Raw genomic sequence first — 20745 nt, 5'->3', positions numbered from 1 at the left:
TTGCGGGTGACCTGCGGGTTGACCCGGCCCACACGCGGGCCACCAAAATTCTGACCCGCAAAAATGCGGGTCATCTCCTGACCCGACCCGTGTGACCCGCACCCGCAACACCCGTGGGTTGACCCGGCCTGACCCACCCGTTTGCCAGGTCTAGGTTTGAGCGGCTCCGATGATTGGAGCCCCTTTTTTCCCCGAAACTGTTTTGCTAGCAGTGCTGAAACAAATTTTATGCCCATAGAAACAACATAGCCTTAATAAAAGCAACAATCAATACAGCTGAGAATTCGCAGTGATCTGAAATCCAGTCGATGACACTAATCTGAAGTCCAGTCCAGTTTCAGCTATCAAAATTTTAGGAGAAAACATCTAAAAAAAAAAACCCTTTTAATGGAGTTTCTAGGACCATCAGTTTGGTGTGAGATGGGCCCACCATATCAACCACCCCAATCATTCTACACATGTCTCTCGCACTGGATAATAATAGGTGGGGGACTAACGACCACCACTCAATGCCTTATAATATATGCCTTGAGATTGATAATAATACTACCACATTGTAAATCTGTAATATAATGAGCTGTGCCTCTATGGTGGTGCAGTGGGTCCCACCTTTGCCTGATCTAAGCCGTTTATTTGATAGGCCTTGCTTTAGATTCTCTTGGCTTGAAAATCAAGACAATTATCAAATTGGACGTTAGGATTGCACAATTGGCCTGAATTCTTTGGCATTGAAGCTCCAAAGCTAGGCCTATCAGATGGACGCTTCAGATCAGTCGAATGTGGGATCCACTATGGCCGTAAGTTAAGATTAACGTGGGTCTCTTATCGAACATTGGCGATTGACCCCACCCATATGAAATTAATGATCCTGACCATTCATCGTCGCCTGGGCCCCAAATCAAATGGGATCATAACGGTTGATTAGTTGCATAGAGAAACAGGTGTATGATGACGATTCATAGGCAAATTAGTCAGATCAGAGACTGTTTTCACGATTGATGACAGATCCAAAGTGGGACCCACATCTCGATCTTCCCAGTGAAATGGACGGTGGATATTGATTGCTATCGCGATCCACAAATTTTGAAAGAGTCCCGCGAACCACCCAAACCAGACCTAGATGCTACCAAGGTTTTAAATTTCGGACTTTACCAAATTTCGAAATTTCGAGAAAATGTATTTTTTTTGTAAAAAAGAAACATTACAAAATTTCGGCCGAAACTTCGGAATTTAGGTCAGAATTTTTGAAATAAATTAAATACTGTTTTTTAATTATTACCAAATTTCGAATTTCGCCGAAATTCCGTCGGGTCCGAAATGGGGTACCGAAACCGAAATTTAAAACCTTGGATGCTACCATAAAGGGCACATAATTGCAAAATGTTGGGAAATTTTATGCAGAAACCAACGGTAATGATGGAACCCAGGGTGGGTCCCAAATGTTGCGTGTCGAACTCATTTCTCATGTTTTTGACATTCTAAAGTTAGAAAAACACTAACATTGTATTATTAAAATCTAATTTTGAAAGGGGTGATTAATAACCTCTCCACAGGTGGATTGCCCAACAGTATAATAAAGAGGAAAGCTTTATTCCTGCAAGCAACACGTTTCTCCATGGCCCTCTGTATCCTCTCTCCTTCATATCTTCGTACAAATTTCCCAATTTCCTGCAAAGTCAATGCTTCATCTTCTTTTGTTCTCTCTTCGCCCAACCCTAAGGTGGTTGTTACTAGAGAACGTGGCAAGAATGCCAAGCTCGTCAATACCCTGGTAACTTTTTATTATTCATGTAATTTTTTGTAATTTTTTTGCTGGTTTCTTTGTCTGTGAATTTCTTTGTGGGTTCTTTTTTTTAAATTTTATTTGATGCTTGGTCGTAGTATTTGATGGAATTTTTTGATAGTACTCTTCCTAATCCCATGGGGTTTCTTTATTATTTATACATTTGATTTTTTTTTTGCTGGCTTCTCTGTCTGTGAATTGCTTTGTGGGTTCTTTTCTTTTGATATTTATATGATGCTTGGTAGTGGTATTTGTTGAAATTTCTTGATAGTACTCTTCCTAATCCCAAATGGGTTTTCTTTATTATTCATACATCCCCTGGCAAGTTGTTATTTTTGGTCTAGTTTTTTTCTGGTTTCTCTGTTTTTGAATTGCTTTGTTGGGTCTTGATAGTGGTATTTGTTGGAATTTCATGATAGTACTCTTCCTATTCCCAAATGGATTTTCTTTATTATTTATACATCCCTTGGCAAGTTGGTATTTTTGGTCTAATTTTTTTTCTGGTTTCTCTGTCCTTGAATTGCTTTGTTGGGTCTTGGTACTGGTATTTGTTGGAATAATTTGATGATAGTACTCTTCCTATTCCCAAATCGGTTTTCTTTATTATTTATGCATACCCTGGCTAAAGAGCCACATATTTAGTGACCAATTGAAGTTATGTTCACATAATGTGGGCATCAAATTAAGGTGTTTTCTTCCTTCTTCTTGTTAACATTTATAAATAGTTTCGTTATCTACTTCTATTTACAAAACATTTCTCTTCATTAAGTCACCGATCATTTGATTGAGTCTTATGCACCTATAAGCTTGTTGAGGACATCTATTTTTCTCAATCAACTTAAATTGGTCTCAATCCAGTTCAACTTATGCAAATAAACTTGCAAAATTTGACCGATTGTCATGAAAATCCCAAAAAACGAGTCTAGAAAGGGCTGTATGTGCTTGGAGAGGAGGCTCAATACCTTGACCTTTATTCTCAATGGAACTTCATCCAACAAATTCATCGATTTCCAATAAAAGAATGGCGTTTCCAATAAAAGAATGGCCTACTCTGTTCCTTCAAATCAGATAAAAAAAAGAAAGGGTAAAAAACTTATTCTCTGTGAATGAAGACATGGAGTTTTGTAAATTATTTATTTATTTATTAAATTCAAACTACCACTCTATGAATCCAAAAATTCAAGCAATAATTGCATCTGATTCTGTAGAATCAAGCTCTCAACTCAAGGTACTAGTTCTCTATAAATCGTGAATCAGCTTCAGCTGCTGATGAGACCTGTATAGTTAAAAAAAAAAAACTAGGGTTCACTTTGCTCAGTGTTTTGGTACCACGTGGAGACTTAAATATGAAATTTTGAGCAATTAAAATCTTTATTTTTTTCTAGTTGTTAAATTAATAACATTAGGATTGACCAGAATGCCCGAGATCAGTTAAGGGAGTGTGGTACAGACATTACACATGTATGTGAATAAAAGACTGATGTACAACCTAAATAATGTACGTTTGTAGTAGCAAACTGACAACAAATACTGATACAATATCATTCATCGATTCGTCCATGTATTGAATCACCTTAAGATTTTAATGCCTAATTTTGTCAATGCAAAGTCATTTGTAGCTAATTTTCCATATAAATATATTTTGATCTTTAGCTATATGACTACTTTATGATCATACGGTACACATGATATTTGTCTAGTTAATGCTTTTTTTCCCCAAGAAAGCATTTTGAATTAATAACTGACCAATCACCACTAATTTTATTCTCCTTACAGGCCAAACATGACATTCATTGCTTGGAGGTTCCTCTCATTGAGCATACAGAAGGGCCTGATTTAAATAGGCTCTCTACCGTATTAAGTGGTAAATTTTCAACTGAGTGGATTTAATTTTTAGCTGCGGTCACCTCCTTTGAGTGGGCACTTATTAGCATCATGCCTTCCATTTACTTAGGTTTCCTATTTCATCGCCGATGGTAAGTGGTGCACGGACCTGAACTGTTGTTCATGGGTGTTTATTCTGTTTTGTTTATATTGATCATTTTTGTTAATGAGTGTTCTGTGGTGTTTGTGTTGGAAAATTCTTTCTTCAGATTTAGAGTTGTTTTCTGGTGTCTGCGTTATGAAGCTGCATATGTATTTTCATTTTGCAACATGATTATTGTTGTTTACTATTACTGTTTCCCTTTGAGACATAATTTGTTTAACTGCTGAACCATAGACAATCTCATGGATTATGTTGCCCAGGTAACTCCAAAGTTGTGCACTACGCATCAATATTGTTCTTAAAAGCCATAACAATTATAGACCCGTTAGTGGCTTCTGACTCGGAAGAATAGTAATTCAGTTAAACCGGCTTCTTTTGTAAGATGGCTTGTAGATAGTGTTGGAAATAGTGTTATGAACACTAATGTAAATAGTGTTGGTGGAGTGGAGTGGCCCTTCTTTAATACTAATGTACTTAAGGAAAACACCTATTATACCCCTATTACTTCAAACCATCTAAAAGAATCATTTAGAACCCTATAAGTAAAACAAAGTCACTTTGGTACAAATGATGAGCCCCATCTCCTCAAAATTTGTCTCAAGAATAATATCTTTTACCTCCTTTGGCTCATGTCTCTAGTCCAATTCTTGGTTATCAACAATCCCCTTTTTGGCTCTCCTTGCATAGGTTTTAACAACTCTAAAACCCTAGACTAAAAATTTCCCACTTTTGACAAAAAATACCCCGTAAAGTTCTCTACAAAACCATGTGAATAGTGATAAAATGATGACGTGAACAGTCATGTGAATAGTGTCATGAACAGTGACTCAAAATAGTGTCGGGGAGTGGAGTGGGACCTCTCTTATCTAATTTACTTAGGAGACTTGAGTTAAACTTAAGGAAAACATCTATTATACCCCTACGACTTCAAACCATCTAGACATTTAGAACCCTGTAACTAAAATAAAGTCACTTTGTTAGAAGGATTCCCCCATCTCCTCAAAACTTGTCTTAGAAGTTAGAACAATATCTTTTCCCACTTTTGGGTCGTGTCACTCGTCCAATCTAGGTCAGAAACAATCCCCATCTTGGCTCTCCTTGCATAGGATTTAACAACCTTTGAATGTGTCATCCTTCTCACATGCTCATCCACTTAATCATCAACCTCGACTTGAGTGTATACTATATCAGTGTGGATCTGTGAGAATCCTAGTGTTGGCTGGAGACAATTTCTCGGAGTGGGAGGAAGTCACTGCCTTCAAGACTATAATCCCAGGTGTGGATCCCGGATAGCGGAGGGAACGCATCGTCCTAGGAGACCGGCCTATCTCTTCGTATCTCCTCACACTCGGGTGGTTTTTCGTTGTTGTTCTCTTGTTCCCTTTTGGTTAGGGGTGTGTTTGTGTCCGCGTTTCCTGTGAATTTGGGATTGTTAAAGTATAAAAGATTAAATAATGCCATCTCCAACGACTTAAGCCATTGGAGCAACTGGTAGTTTCACATGGTATCAGAGTGAAAGGTCCTGAGTTCAAACCTCCTTGATAGCAAAATCCACATGCAATGGCCAAACCCAAAAGAGGGGCCACATGTACCACGTGTAGGCCAAGCCTAAAAAGAGGGGCCACACGTGAGGGGGAGTGTTAAAGTATAAAAGATTAAATAACGCCGTCTCCAACGGCTTAAGCCTTTGGAGTAACTGGTAGTTTCACAGGGATAAAGATCCGAATTTCATGGGAAAAGAGAGGTTCTTAGAGTCGCTACCTAGGTTAGGGCTTATGACCCATGATCTGCATTTCTAGTGAATTAGGGATAAGAATCCAAATTTCAAGAGAAAGGCAATAACCAACGTTGCCATCTAGTTTTGGGGCCTAGGCCCCTGATTAACTATGTTTTCGGTTCTTATCAGAAATTAGAGTAAGGGATATGGTTACATGAGGGGAACGTGATAGGCACCCCTCATGCCCTGGAAAAACCGGTCTCTTGACTTGAATTGGTGGATGTGAGAAAAATTTAGCAAAATTGATTTTAAACTCTTTTTAAGATTAAGCTTATTCTTACCATTCAAAAAAAAAAGATTAAGCTTATTCTTGAGTTGGGTTTTTAAACAGAAGGAAAGATAAAAGGTAAGGAAAATGGTTCTTTTGCTCCCAAATGTAAGGGAAATGAGATTTTGTGTTATATGACTTGGGTCAACAGGATCCCCAAATCTTATGACTACTTTTTTTTTTTGAATTGTTAACTCTATTGAATTAAAAAGACAAGGAAGACCAAGAAAGTCCCCCTAAAAATTATAGAGGAAAAAACAATTCAGAATAAAAATACAATGATCTCACGGAGGCAAAAAATCAAAACGCTCCAAACCCAAACGCACAACCCCAGATCTAGCCAAAGCATCCGCCTCACAATTTGCAGAACGACGATCATGGTTGAAGACAATGGAGGAGACCTCCATAAGATCTAAGATTTCATCAAAAAACGACCAAAATCTCCAAGGAGGGACCACCAACCCACGAAGCCACCTAATCACATTTAGCAAATCCCCCTCCACAATAGAAATGTCAAGAAGCTCATTGTCAATCTGTTTGATACCCTGATGGACCGCCCTTACTTCAGCTTCATGTGAATCGCACACCCCAATCGGCTCCGAGAAGGCCCACATGGTCTCCGCCCTGTAATTGCGACATAGACCACCAATACCGGCTGGCCTCCGATTTCCCAACCTTGAACCATCAAAGTTGATTTTCATCATTCTAGGTGGAGGAGCTTCCCATTTTTTAACAAACTGTGGTCGACTCACTCCACTGACGCACACCTCCCTCCAACCCTCCCACAAGTCAAAAGCGGAACTGAGGTAAGCTTTGCGCCCAAGATATAGTCAGAGCAATGATGTTAATCTATAACCGATAAGTCGATCTATTAGCCCCTTAGAATACCCTATCATTTCGCTCCTTCCATAACACCTACCAAGTAGCAAGAAGGCAAATTTTCCACAGCATCTTACCCCTTTTCTTCCATGGCACCAACTCCCAACACAAAATCACGTCCGGAATAGAGAAAGGAAACACCCAACATATTCCAAATCTCCGTAAGATGTGTCCCCATACTTCTCTAGCAACTTTGCAATGGATAAAAAGATGGCAAGCCGACTCTCCATCTTCCAGACATAGGGAACAATGATCCACCAAACACATACCCCGTTTACGAAGGAAGTTAATCATTTGGATCCTATCCCTACTTGCTGCCCAACCAAATAAACACACTCTTGGAGGGCAATGAAATTTCCATACCTTCGCTGAGATGGCGGGACCACCGCAAGGAACCAAATGCGAGTAAAAAGATTTGACGGAAAAGAAGCCAGATGAATCCCAAGTCCAAACTCTTTTATCCGACCCACTCAATTTAATGTAACAAGATTCGAGCAACTCAATGAAATGGGATAATGCTTCCAACTCTCTATCAAAGAAATTTCTCCTGGACGGCATCCACACCACCCCTCCACCCTCACGCACATAACAATCACATACCAAAGCATCCTTTGAAGAAGCAATAACAAACAACTCAGGAAATAGTTTCATTAGGGGCTCTGAAGAGCACCATGCATCATACCAAAATCTAATGCGATATCCCGAGTATACTTTATATTGAATACCCTTATTGAAATCATGAGACATTTTTAAAATATCCCTCCAAACTGTCAATCCTTTCAGTTTGCAGAGATTATCCGACTCCCAATTGCCAACTTTCGAGCCATACTTACTACCCAAAACTTTAACCCAAAATTGATATTTCTTCACCCCAAATCTCCATAACCACTTACCTAATAAGGCATGATTAAACTCACGAATTCGTCTAATCCCAAGACCACCATTTTTAAGCGGCAAATATACCTTTTCCCATTTCACAAGTGAGATACCCTTATTACCACTTGATCCCCCCAATAAGAATCTTCGTTGAATCCGCTCAATTCTCAAAGCAACACTGACCGGACATTTGAAGAGAGACAAAAAGTATATAGGAATATTAGCCAACACGGCCTTAACCAAAACCAATCTCCCCCCTCTAGATACAAGGTTTCTTTTCACGTTTGAAGCCTCCTTCCAATCCTCTCCACTATAGGATCCCATAAGTGCTTCTTAGGTCTACCCACCCCCAACGATAACCCCAAATACGAGGACGAAAGGTGATCCAACTGACAGCCCACAGTCTTAGCAAAACCGAGGGCCCTGTTGATCGGTAAGTTTAGAGCAAACATTCTCAAACATTCTCGACTTATGAAAATTGGTTTTTTGCCCTGTTATCAACTCATAGCATCTAATGGTAGCCTTCAAATTCAAAATATGCAAATCATTCGGAAGACAAAATAACAGGGTGTCGTTAGCAAATTGAAGATGAGTCACTTCAACCTTTTCCCTCCCAACTGCAAACCCACAGAATAAATTTTTGCTGCTCCCACAAGCCATTAGTCTACTCAAAGTCTCAGCAACAATGACAAATAAGAAAGGGGATAGAGGATCACCCTGTCTCAAGCTCTAGACGACTTAAAGAAACCTTTAGGTGACACATTAATTAGAATCGAGAACCATGCTGAGTCGACACATCTTCTAATCCAACCCCGCCACCGGTCCCCAAAACCCATACGCCCTAAGAGATAATCCAAACACCCACACTCCACTCTGTCATAAACCTTTTCCATGTCCAACTTACACAAAAGGCCCCCTTCTCCTGACTTTAAGTAGGAGTTGAGGGCCTCATTTGCAATGAGTAAGCAATCCAAGATCTGCCTCTTGTTGACAAAAGCACTCTGACAATCTGAGATCACCGATGGCATCACCACTTTAAGACAATCAGCAAGCGCCTTTGCTAAAACCTTATAGAGGCACCCAACCAGACTAATGGGCCGAAAATCCGTGACTCTAGAAGCACCCTCCACCTTCGGAATTAAGGTTATAAATGTCGCACCCGTACTTCTATCCAACACCAAACTGTTATAAAACTCATGGAAGAAATTCATTACATCCTCCTTAACATAACTCCAACACGCCTGAAAGAAAGCAAGACAGAAGCCATCAGGGCCAGGCGCTTTTTCCCTGCACATCGAGAACACACTTTTTTGAACTTCTTCCTCATCGAAAGGTCTTTCCAGCAAATTCCTCTCCACCATAGATAAACTATTGAATGACACCTCCTCTGGGATAGGACGAACAATATCATCAGAAGAATACAAGGATCCATAGAAATCTAGAATTGTATTAGTAATACCTTCCATATCGATATCACATTACCATCGATATTTAGTGAAGATATCCTTCTACGGCGTGCACTAGCCATAGCATGAAAGTAAGCCGTATTTTTGTCTCCCCTCTTTCAACCACTTCACCCTTGATTTTTGTCTCCAAGAAATTTCCTCCTGAAGAATAATACCTTTGTGTTCTTCTTTGACTCTACCCAACTTCTCCAAAGATACTGCCGAGACATTCCCATTCTCTTCTTCAATGGTTAATTCCCTAATCTGGTTTTCCAACCACTTTAGTCTCCCCAACTTAGACACTCTTCTATCCGACTCCCACTCCTTCAATTTCTCCTTCACAAACCTCAACTTCTTCCCAACCACTATATCAGATGGCCCTTCAACCTTGTGGGACACCCACCATTCTCCCATCTTCTCCTCCATTTTAGGGATATGCAACCACGCAATTTCAAATCTAAATGGCGGCGGACCCCACGACTCCAATCTAGGATCGAGTAGCAGGGGAGAATGATATGAAACTGAGTGGGGAAGAATTTTTTGACAAATATTAGGGATCATACTACTCCATCTGGGGCAAATGATACATCGATCAATGTGGCTATGACTCCTAGGTGCCCACCTCTAGACCAAGTGAAACTACCACCCGATAATGGGAGGTCGATAAGATCATATTTGGCAATGAACTCCGCAAAAGCTAACATATTCGGATTGGTTCTCCGGCATCCCAATCTATCGCTGACGAACCTGATTTCATTAAAATCCCCTGCAATGCACCAAGGGAACGGCCACCTATCCCTTACCCGGCAGAGATCTTCCCACAAAAGTTTTTTCTCCTCCCGAAGGATGGGGCCATAGACACCAGAAGACAAACACAAAGAAGAATCTTCCACCCTGCGAGTAACCACAGACAACGAGCACCTTCCTACCATCTCTTCGACCTTTGTCCATCTAGATTCATCCCAAGCAACCAATATTCCCCCATATGCTCCAATAGCTTCAACAAAAATAAAATCCCATTTGGCTCCAACCCCCAGACTCCTCACCACATTTCTATCAATAATCTCCATTTTAGTCTCTTGTAAGCAAAGGAGATCCGGTTTATGCCTTTTCACCAATTCCTTAAACATGCGCCCTCTTTGCCAAAGAACCCAACCCATTTATATTCTAGGATATAATCTTCATAGGTCAACAGTTTTTATACCCTTCCTCCCCTTGCGCTAAATCGATTTAGTAGATGATTTCACGGCCCTCACCCCTCCTGCCTAGATCCCCTCATAATTAATACCAGATTGCAGCCTTTTCAACTCTCTAGATGTTCTGCTCGAAGTCTCCAAAGATTCCTTCCCCATGGGACAACGACCTTCAATTTCCCTTTCATCTGCAACCCTAATCATGCTTCTCAGATCCCCTTCCAGCCCCGAATATATCAACCCGAGTTTTCTGCTCATATACACTGTGTGGTTAACCAAGAAATTTATCGCATCGTCCCTAGAACCTTCCCTGACATGGAGCAGGTTCAAACACTCCTCATTTGAAAATTCAGCAGGGAAAACCTTCCAACCCTCATTTCCTCCCTCCATTTCCACCTTTACAGCTAGAGGTTTTGGTCGGATAAGATAAGGAATAACCTCGATATTTTCGACATCTTTCTCATACACTTCACCTTCACCCTCACATGCAATCTGATCCCCGGGGCTACACTCCTCCTCCAGTAAGGCCACTAGACCAGTGTGAGTTCCACCCCTGAGAGAAAGACCACACCAATGCTCTTCCGGACCCTCCAAAGACAACCCTACAATGTGAGTAGCCAAACACCCATCTATATTACTAGTAATGGAATCCTCCTCCACCATCGAGTTAAAAGGTCTCCTCGAAACCATACCCTCCTCGACATTCAAGACATGATTAACCATAGGAAAGGGGCTATTAGGGCTTTCGCAAAATATGTTTGATTTTTCCAATAAGAGACCACGGCTCCAGATTTGCACTTGGGCTAGGTTGTTTAGATACGGCCCATGACCCACATCATTTGGGTGCAAAACTGCTGGGCCCATGTTAGACCCATCCTCTTGCATACTTGAAAAGAGACCACACTCCCTTGGGGAAGTCGCTCTTATAATATCCTCGAAGCAATTTACATAAGATGAAGGGTCCACCACAAGAGGACTTGAATTTCCAAGACCACACATACTTCGCCACCTCATCCCCACAGGAGACACGTTCAACCGCCCTTCGTTTTGAAAATAAAAAAATCCGCACTCTTCTGACGCGCTAACATGCACCAAGCTAGGCTCACGATAGTTAGAATTTCTATCGTGAGCCGGAAAATCCAAACCCATCACAGAACCAGAGATGCCTTCTTCCACCACCTCTTCCTCCGAACACGACTCTTCTGGCGAGGCTTCCAACGATCCACCACTATCAGAAGAGCTAGAATCCGCAGAGGGATCATCGTCCACTCTATAGCTGACTTTCTCTGCACGAACCCAACTCACCGACCCATTGATCAATGTTTGAAGAGAAATTTCCTTCCCAATGTCCCCAACTGAATTAATCAGAACTAAAGCTGAAGAATAACCTTCACCCGCTCTACACGACGCGTCAAGAGTGATCACCTTCCCCAATCTCTCCCCGACCCTTTTGAAATTGTCTTCGCACCTCGCTTCAGGCAGAATACCAGTGATTCGCCACCAATCCGATTTACCATCATTCGGAAATTTGGATTCCCAAGGGATTAAATCTAAAAAAGGTGTATTTGTTGCCAAAAGCCAAAGATTCTGCATCTAGATAATATTGACACCTGTCGGAGGAAACACAATTACCTCCAGAGAATCAATTTTATTCACCAAAACCCTCAAGGGACTACCTGATTTTTGACATAACCAGCTCTCCAATGCTAAGATGTCTCTGGACCACCCAGAACTTATTCTACCCCAGAGATTAAGACCAACATTGCTGATAGATTTCAAAGGGATAGATTCAATATTAGTTGCTAACCCCTCAAAAAAGTGCTTCAACACCCTACCCCTCACCACATTCAAACCTATCAGACCCTCATCCCCGATGCCCAAACCTTGCCCATATTGCTTCATGACGGAGAAGTTAAAATCATGATTCGACCATATCTTCCTGCAACTCCAACACTCAGATCTCCGCCGGAAATTGCGAAAGCCACATCGAACACACCTCCAGTCCCCCAAAACTCCGTTTGCCCTTCTCCGGTCAACCCTTTCCAATCTCCTCAACCTCTTGCTGCGAACTTTACTCCGCCCTCCCTCTATCATTTTCTGGAACCTCTTTGAGTAAGGATGCGAGTCTACGAAGAAATCCCTTTTCTAGTGTGAGATGGTATTTTGTGCTTGATTAAATGCCATCTACAAGCTAATCGTCTTCTTATCATATGTGGGCAGTATAATCATTTCTTTAATGTCACCTTATTTTTTCGACATCCATACTAGTATCATCAGCCCATTTCTCATCCATACTACTCTTATTTTGATTATTGAATGTAAGTGCATAAAGCGGTAAAGAAAGCGATAAATAAAAGATGCTGAAGGTAAATGATAGAAGGTAAAGAGAATTCTTTAATTTATGCCTTTACGGACAGTAATGCTCAAAAGATTGAGATTGGCCACCATACAACACCCCGCCATTTTGCACCTGGAAGCAAGGGCATCCTCAATTGAATTAATTAATGACCGCAGAGAGCAGAAGTTAAAGAAAAGTCTTTTAGAAAGGGAAGGGATTTATACTATAGGGTTTGGCGTCAGAGGATCCCCTGTAGCTACCCACTACTGTGTTTGTGACGGAAAACTGGAAAGCTGTAAATGACATAAAGTGAGTGACTGAAAGTAATGAAAAATAGTTCAGTTCTTTCCGTTTGGCACACACCTTAGGAGCATAGAGCTCTCTTCTCTATCTCTCACGATGTATGGTTGGGCTCGAGATAGAATGGTGGGATAAGGAGAAAGAAAAGAACCCTATCTGTGAAAATGGAGGGGATTTAGGCTATAGGGTTTGGGGCCAAAAGGATCCCCAAACCCTTTAGCTACATGTTTCCGAGTTTGTAATGAAAAGTATAGAAAGCTGTAAAATTAACAAATCAAGGGTTGGTTACGCTCCAAATCCTCAGAAATTCGGCAGAACTCTGACGTCGAGTGGTATATCTGAGGCAATTTCGGCAGAACTCCGACGTTCGATGATATATCAGAGGAGATTTCGGCAGAAACTGGGTAAGATTAGTTTTCGGAAATCTCCACAAGCTTCTCTGACTTTCTCTTACTCTCACACTCTCTCTTTCTAAGGTTTTCTAAAACCAAAGGGGAAGGGGTGTGAATATTAAAGAGGGAGGGGTGTAAATATTAAAGTGGAGGGGTGTAATTGCTGAAGGGGTGTACTTATCAAAAGGGGAGGGTGTACTTATCAAAAGAGGAGGTGTAAAACCAGAGCAAGGGAGGAGGTGGGAGTGAGGTTATGAAAATGAAGGTGGGAGGGCCTCCTCTTTTATAGGGGAGGGACCCCAAAATCGCTGGCAGCGATTTTGGGAGTTCCCAAATTCGTCGGGGTGGGTCCCGGGTTCCCGGTTTTGGTTTTTGGTTCCCATTTTGGTTCTCGGGTTGCCGATTGCAGGTTCTGGTTTTGTGACAAGTGACTTTTGGTTCCAATGAAGCTGGTTTTTGGTATACACCCCATCCATGATGGGGCCTTCCAAATGAATGCTTAGGATCACCCCCAAAATGTGGGCCCCCTATGGTTGCTCTGCTTATCTGAGCAGCTGTTCACAAACCATTTCCTCATATATATATCTAATACTATATAGTAGAAGAGAAAATAAGAGAATTTTTTGTAGAATTACACATCACTCTTTTTGACTTTTTTTTAACAAAGGCACCCATTCAACACACATATTTGCAATCCTACCCCCTCCTTTATGCTTTTTAACAAAGGCACCCATTAAAGCCACATAATTTCAATCCTACCCCCCCTCCTTTATGCTTTTTTAATAAAAAATCTATAGGGTGATCTTAACCATCCGATTTAAGAGGAACAACATATTATGGAAACCTCTAAGATTGGAGGGCTAGGATCAGTCTATGGAAATGATTTTTGGGGCACAACCTATTTATGTTGTGTTCCATCACATGGACGGTTTGGATCAACCTGTGATGTGGTCCGTACAGTTCTTTGTCGGCCCGTGCATCACACGGGGTTTTTTACTAGTATATATATATATATATATATATATATATATATATATATATATATATATAGAGAGAGAGAGAGAGAGAGAGAGAGAGAGAGAGAGAGAGAGAGAGAGAGAGAGAGAGAGAGAATGCTCTAAAACCCTAGACTAAAAATTTCACACTTTTGACAAAAATACCCTTAAAGTTCTCTACAAAACCATGTGAATTGTGATATGAATAATGGCGTCATTTTTTGTATGTTTTGTTTATTAACGTCCTTTTAGTCCATTCTTTTTTTTTTCTTCTAAAATTTGGTTTAATAGTAACTAGCATAATGGTAGTTTGGTTGCTGTCATGAAATCACTGTATATTGGTCCGTTATGTAATTAAATCTAACCCTAAATGGGCTTCCTCTGGGATTGAGCCCATATTACAGTTGCAAGGTGCACAATGTCCCCCTCCGGTCACAGATTCAATGCCACTTTTCATATACAGAGAAACGAAAAAGAAAAATGAAGCTATATTTTGATAATTCAAAATCAATTAAGCATTCAAATACTTTTTTTAATGGCTTAAGCATTCAATTTTTTTTATTTTTTATTTTTGACTTAAAAATCCTCTTTTTAATTAGTTGCTTGTACTTTTTGTCACGGGGAATGAGCTATCATCTTGGATGTACCTGCTGATGTAAACTTGCAGGATGAACACACTTGCTTTATGTTTTTTGCCCTCAGAATATACTAACAGGAATTCTGTTTTGTTCATTTTCTTGATGTGTGCTATGTTGGGCCTTCATTCAAATGTTGTCATTAAAATGTGCATGGGAACGATTGATGATAGCTTGTTTTCTTTTCTTTGTTTCTTTCCCAGCAGATACTACTTTTGATTGGATTGTCATTACATCTCCAGAAGCAGGATCAGTATTTCTTGATGCATGGAAGTAAGCAGTACTACTTGTTCATGATGGTTTCCACTAGTTCCTTACTTGTTCGTGGTCGTTTTCACCAATTCCTTTGATTTTTATCACTTATATACGAGATGTAGCCCATTTGTAATTGAAGAAGTCCCACTTTGCAGAATTATTGATTCTTTGACATCACTACTATACATGCTTTTGAGACAAATGGTTCTGATTTCCTACCATTCTTAGGGCTGCCGGAACTCCAAAAGTTCGGATTGGGGTGGTTGGAGGTGGTACCAGAAGCATCTTTGAGGAAGTAATGCAATCTTCCCAACAATCTTTGAGTGTTGCCTTTGCACCATCGAAAGGTATGATATTGTACATTTTCTTATACATTCATGTGCTATAGTAACGTTTTTTAATTGTTCCTTTCAAGTTATTGGATCATATGCAATATCAACATGCATCCATCTGTACATCTGTAAATACCTGAAATTAAGTTATCTAGTTTAGTACTGTATGCTTTACCACTACCAAGTCCATACAATTAAGATACTTTGAACGATATGATTTAAGTTTCCATTTGTATTGTTATTAATGCAGTTAAGAAAAGCAATATAGTTAGGGTAGAGTCAACAATCCTAACCTTTGTATGTGTGTGTGGTGGTGGATGATGGATAGGGTGAATATTGTTAGCTGACCTAAACAAACATGGAACAATGGTGGATGGTGAATTTCGGGTTGATTATAATAACCAAGATGCAAAAGCTTCATAGCAGTGGTTGAATGATTGATCAAAAGAAGGGAATGGAGGGGAGAGATTAAAAGTTCCGTTCTATGGGATATATGACCTTTAGGGCAAGATGAATATGCATATTGTGCAATCCAGGGGAGAAAATTCATGAGGTTCGTGCTAGTCGTGACTGAGAATACTATGGATTGACTCTAGGATTGAGAGTTGGAAAGGAAGATATCTCTCATTTATTGGGCGAATGACTTTTCTAAATGTCTATCTAACAATCCTACAGATTTCAGTTCCCTTGTCTACATTTCTTCCAATATTGCAGACTATCAAGCATTTCTAAGGATTTTTCTTTGGATTGATGATCCTCCTTTAAGAAAGGTTCATTTGGTCATCTGGAATCAAGTCTTTCTCCTCAAAAGAGATGTTTTTATGTGTATTCGGAATGTTAAAAATCAAAACCTGTTGCAATTGGCAAAGTGGTGATGGCATCTCTCAAATTCTGAGGACCAGAGAAAGAATTATTGATGCTTAGTACCAAAGGTAGCATCGCTTCCATCATTGTGGGGAATGGAATTTTGAGTGATCTTTTCTCTTGAAGTATTGGAAGCTCATATTTGATTCCTTCATCATATAAATTAGATTTGAGATAGAAAATGAATCTAGAATATTCTTCTAGTTGGATTGATGGTGTGGTAATTCATCTTTCCATAATTCTAGATTGCTACTATTTACATTGAATTGCATATATTAATACACTCTCCATTCTAACACAAATACTATAATTTCCAGCAACAGGCAAAGTTTTAGCTTCAGAGCTTCCAAAGTATGGGAGTAGTAGAACTTGCACTGTTCTGTATCCTGCTTCTTCGAAGGCTGGAAGTGAAATTGGTACGTACCTACTCTAGTTTCTATGATCATCTGTTGCGTGATTTCTACTTTGAGGTAGCTAATGGCAGCACATATGGGAATGTCAATATCATGGGCTTTCCAGGGTATCCCACACTGGCGACCTGGGCCATGGCCTAGTTACATAGGTTATTCATTTAACTTTACTGCTTTTTTTGTATTATGTTATGCTTGAACATAGTTCCAGTGATGTTTTAGATTTTCCAATGGTTTCCATGTTGGACAGTGAACACCCTATGCTTTCTTTGGCATGCTGTGCACATGGTTCTGTGTGATGTTCTCTTTGGCGACCTTTGGCATGCTGTGCACATGGTTTTTTTGTAGTTAACACTGCTTCTTAGGAATTGGGTCCCCAATGGCTTGCGTGATGTTCTTTCAGAAAATTATCTTTACATATTTGGAGAAATAGCAATTTAGTGCTGAAATCGTACCAACTTACATCTCCAAACCCATCTGGGAGAAGTCTTCTGAACGACCAAATCTCATTGTGGAACATAATGGAGTCACATAATCAGGTCCCCATTCGCTTATGCAACTTCCTTGCAGAAAACCATCTGTACCTATTAAGAAACATAGAAATATAGGGGACCATTCCAAAAAAAGAAGAAGTAATATAGTGTTAAATTTGTGCCATCTTTCATGTCCAGTCCCATCTGGATGAAGTCTGCTGAATGACCAAATCTCATTGTGGCACATTGTGAAGTCACATGCAGTGTCGGTAAATTTGAGATGCACGAACAAAAAGTGTTCAGAAAATCGTATGAAGTAGCAACATTTATTTTTTCAATATTACAATTTTGACATGCAAAACTGAAGGAGTGTGTAAGAACAGTTGACATGAAATTTATGAATGAAAATATGGTTGTTGAATGATCCTTTAATACATTATGCATCGCATGGAAAGAACACTATGCTGCAACAATTGTTAAATCTTTATTTCAAGTGGCAATGGTTTGTAAATCTCCATATTTCATTATGAACATTAAACTAATGAGAAAAGTGTTTCTAGTCTGCCGACTAGAGATCCTTCTCTAGTCCGGCGACCAAAAAACATGGGTCCCACCTTATTTGAGTGATGCAAAGCATTCATTTGATGGGCCCTGACATAGAGAGGGTGTCCACAAAAAATCAGCTCCATAGGATCATCCCAACCCTGTGATTTGTGGAGCTTAAAATTGACGGCTATAAATCAGCACAAATCTGTCCATTTTTTAGCTCCACAAATGGAAGGGTTAAGATGATCCTATGAAGTAGATTTTTTGTGGACACCCTATCTATGATGGGGCCTATCAAATGAATGCTTTAGATCACCACAAAAAATGTGGGACCCAAGTGTTTTTGGTCGCCGGACTAGAGAATGGTCTCTAGTCGGCAGACTAGAAACACTTTTCTCTAAACTAATACCTTTTTCCCATCAACTCAATTACAGAAAATATGATTCAGCAATATTATTTTATGGGTTTTGCTAATGATTTGGGCACCCGTTAAGGTGCATTGGGAAAGAGATTTTACACATACTTTTATAAAGAAATCTCAAAATAGGTGTAAAACTATTAAAGTAAGTGTAAAATGATTGGAAAATCTCTTTCCCAATGCACCTTAACGGGTGCCCTTAGGGCACTCGTTAGCAAAACCCTTATTTTATTGGAGACTATACATGGATGTCCAACCGAGCCTCATTTTTTGCACACAATTTGTTGTGTATAAGGTACTGGTTCGTTATATTTGCTATGAATCTCACCAGGGTGCCTAATTGTGTGGTTTTTTGCTGCAGAGGAAGGCCTGTCGGATCGTGGATTTGAAGTCACAAGGCTGAATACATATTCAACCGTAAAGTATCTTGTTTTTTACATCTAGTATCTGTGAAGGCTATTTCAATTTTTTTTCTGAGGAACACACTGAATTTTCTCAATTCTCACGTGCATTGCTGGGATCCATGTTGGTTGCCATCGAGCATTCCCAGCTATTTATATTAACAATATGAATATTGGTTTAAGCCTAGACCCATAACATGGGTTTCCCATATTATGAAATTACATATTTGTGGCTAGCGGCTTAGCCTTCTCATTTGTGGAATGGAATGTTGACAAGAACCTTTGGATGCAGATTGATATTCTGTGTGGCCCTTTCTTCTAGTTATTGAATTGCTTATTTTGTGATTTTATTTTAATAACTTTATAATATATTCATTTATTTTTGTATTATTATCAAAGAAAATTAAGTGTTTGTTTCTGAAAATGTAGAAAACTCTAGTGGCAATTTAAATTATCCCATCTGACCACTATCATGGACTGATTGGTTGGTATATTTATTCAAAAGATGACTTAATCTCCATTTTCGTTTTTTTTTTTTTTTTTGAGAGGGATGTCTGAACCATATATTTAAAGAAACAAAGAAGTTACTAAGTTGCTCTATATGGCTTTGCAGGTGCCTGTTCTCAGTACAGACCAGTCAATTTTGACACAGGCACTTTCTGCCCCCGTTGTTGCAGTAGCTTCTCCATCTGCAGTCCGGTCAGCAGCTAATGTCCTCATGCTTTATCATTTTGCGTCCTCCCAAGCTATAGACTCTTTTATGTTTTGCCCTTTAGCAATAAATCATTCTTAGAAGCTCTTCCAATTGACCTATTTGTAGGCAATTCAATCGAAACAACTAACCGCCCCAGACCAATTGACAGACACACACCCAAAATCTCCATTGAGATATGAATAAAACTGCTAGCATCTCTTATTATATCAGGACACTTGATTTTCTTTTTCAAATAAATTTCAAATAAGCCTTTGGTGTATCTGCACCGTCAGAGAAACACCTTAATGTGGTTCATTACATAGTGAACATGTCTATGGTCTGACCGTGTTTCTAAGCAGGTAATCATAAAAGAAATAAAGATGAAACATAACTGTATTGTAATGTTATTGGCTCGTCCTTCAGAAATATCTGGGACAATAGATAGGAATTTTATTAAACCCAGCATGTTCTCATCAAGCTTTATCCCCATTCTGTTTGTTATTTGATACTACTTTATTTTATTCATCTCCCTTTTTAACCTTTGGGTTTACGATCTGAAATGCATTTGCTCTGATGATAATGAATTAGGTGTTTATTCTACCACTGATACGATACACTTTACTCCAACAGTGCTTGGGTCAATCTTATTTCAAAATCCGAGGGCTGGAACAACTCTGTGGCTTGCATTGGTGAGGCAACTGCTTTGGCTGCAAAAAGATCAGGATTGAAGAATGTATACTACCCGCCAAACCCTGGCCTTGAAGGGTATATACTTCATTATTCGCCTTTGTACTAAATTTATGGCTTGTCTTGTAAATGCTCAAGCAGTTGAGCGACAACTATTTATGCTAGTACATGTGCCTGCAATATATATACAGCTTATCATAACACATGCACTTTTTTCCGACCATACATTGATTATGTTTTAGAAACATTAGTCGGGTGGTTTATTCAGCATAATAAGGTATTGCACTTCTTCCCAATACATGTAGGCGTTCCACTAGGTTAAATTGCTTGCAATTCAAAATATGTGTAATTTCTTTTTATGTTTCGATGAATAATAGATTTCCTTTGTTTTGGTACACATGATACTATTGCAGTTCTTCATATTCCCCAAGGTGGGCCCCCTAATTTAAATTGCTTGCAATCTCAAATATTTGATACTATTCCTGTTCCCCAAGGTGGTTTATTTTGCTTGCAATCTCAAAATTTATAATATAATTTCTTTCTAGCATTCCTGCCAATGATAAATTTCCTTTCTATGTTGTAAGTGTAACTAAATTACAGGGACTGCTTATGAGAAATTTCATAGAGCAGATAACTTGTTTTTTGGTTTCTCTAGCTCTGAATGAAAGGATTCAGGCATATAAGATGACTCTTTACTCTGTGCTTAATGATCTTGGGAAATTGTGAAGTTTCCTATTTCTTTCCTTTGGACTTTCTCCATTCCACTTCTATCTAATGATTTAGAGAAAGCAGGACTA

General features: G+C 39.5%; 1 protein-coding gene across 8 annotated transcripts in view; it reads left to right on the top strand.

Moving 5' to 3' along the window:
* The first annotated feature begins 1517 nt into the window (after positions 1–1517).
* The window catches only part of HEMD (uroporphyrinogen-III synthase family protein), a 30939-nt gene continuing 11711 nt past the window's right edge, over positions 1518–20745 (top strand). For 7 of the 8 annotated variants that reach the window (XR_013235294.1, XR_013235292.1, XR_013235290.1 and 4 more), the window contains exons 1-8: positions 1518–1771; positions 3560–3647; positions 15072–15141; positions 15352–15470; positions 16637–16735; positions 18528–18583; positions 19181–19266; positions 19892–20026. Coding sequence is in view for 2 of the 8 variants with exons in the window: in XM_077356832.1 (XP_077212947.1) it covers positions 1616–1771; positions 3560–3647; positions 15072–15141; positions 15352–15470; positions 16637–16735; positions 18528–18583; positions 19181–19266; positions 19892–20026 (809 nt within the window). In the remaining 6 variants the exon portion in view is untranslated. The remainder of the gene's footprint in view (positions 1772–3559; positions 3648–15071; positions 15142–15351; positions 15471–16636; positions 16736–18527; positions 18584–19180; positions 19267–19891; positions 20027–20745) is intronic. The other variant, XM_077356833.1, reaches the window with a different exon arrangement.

Source organism: Tasmannia lanceolata, unplaced genomic scaffold (genome assembly GCF_043159265.1).
Source record: "Tasmannia lanceolata isolate RefF3 unplaced genomic scaffold, GAP_Taslan_0.1 ptg000016l, whole genome shotgun sequence".
Classification (NCBI taxonomy): Eukaryota; Viridiplantae; Streptophyta; class Magnoliopsida; order Canellales; family Winteraceae; genus Tasmannia; species Tasmannia lanceolata.
The sequence above is the reverse complement of the archived record's forward strand: the minus strand, read 5'-3'. Positions and strand labels throughout refer to the sequence as shown.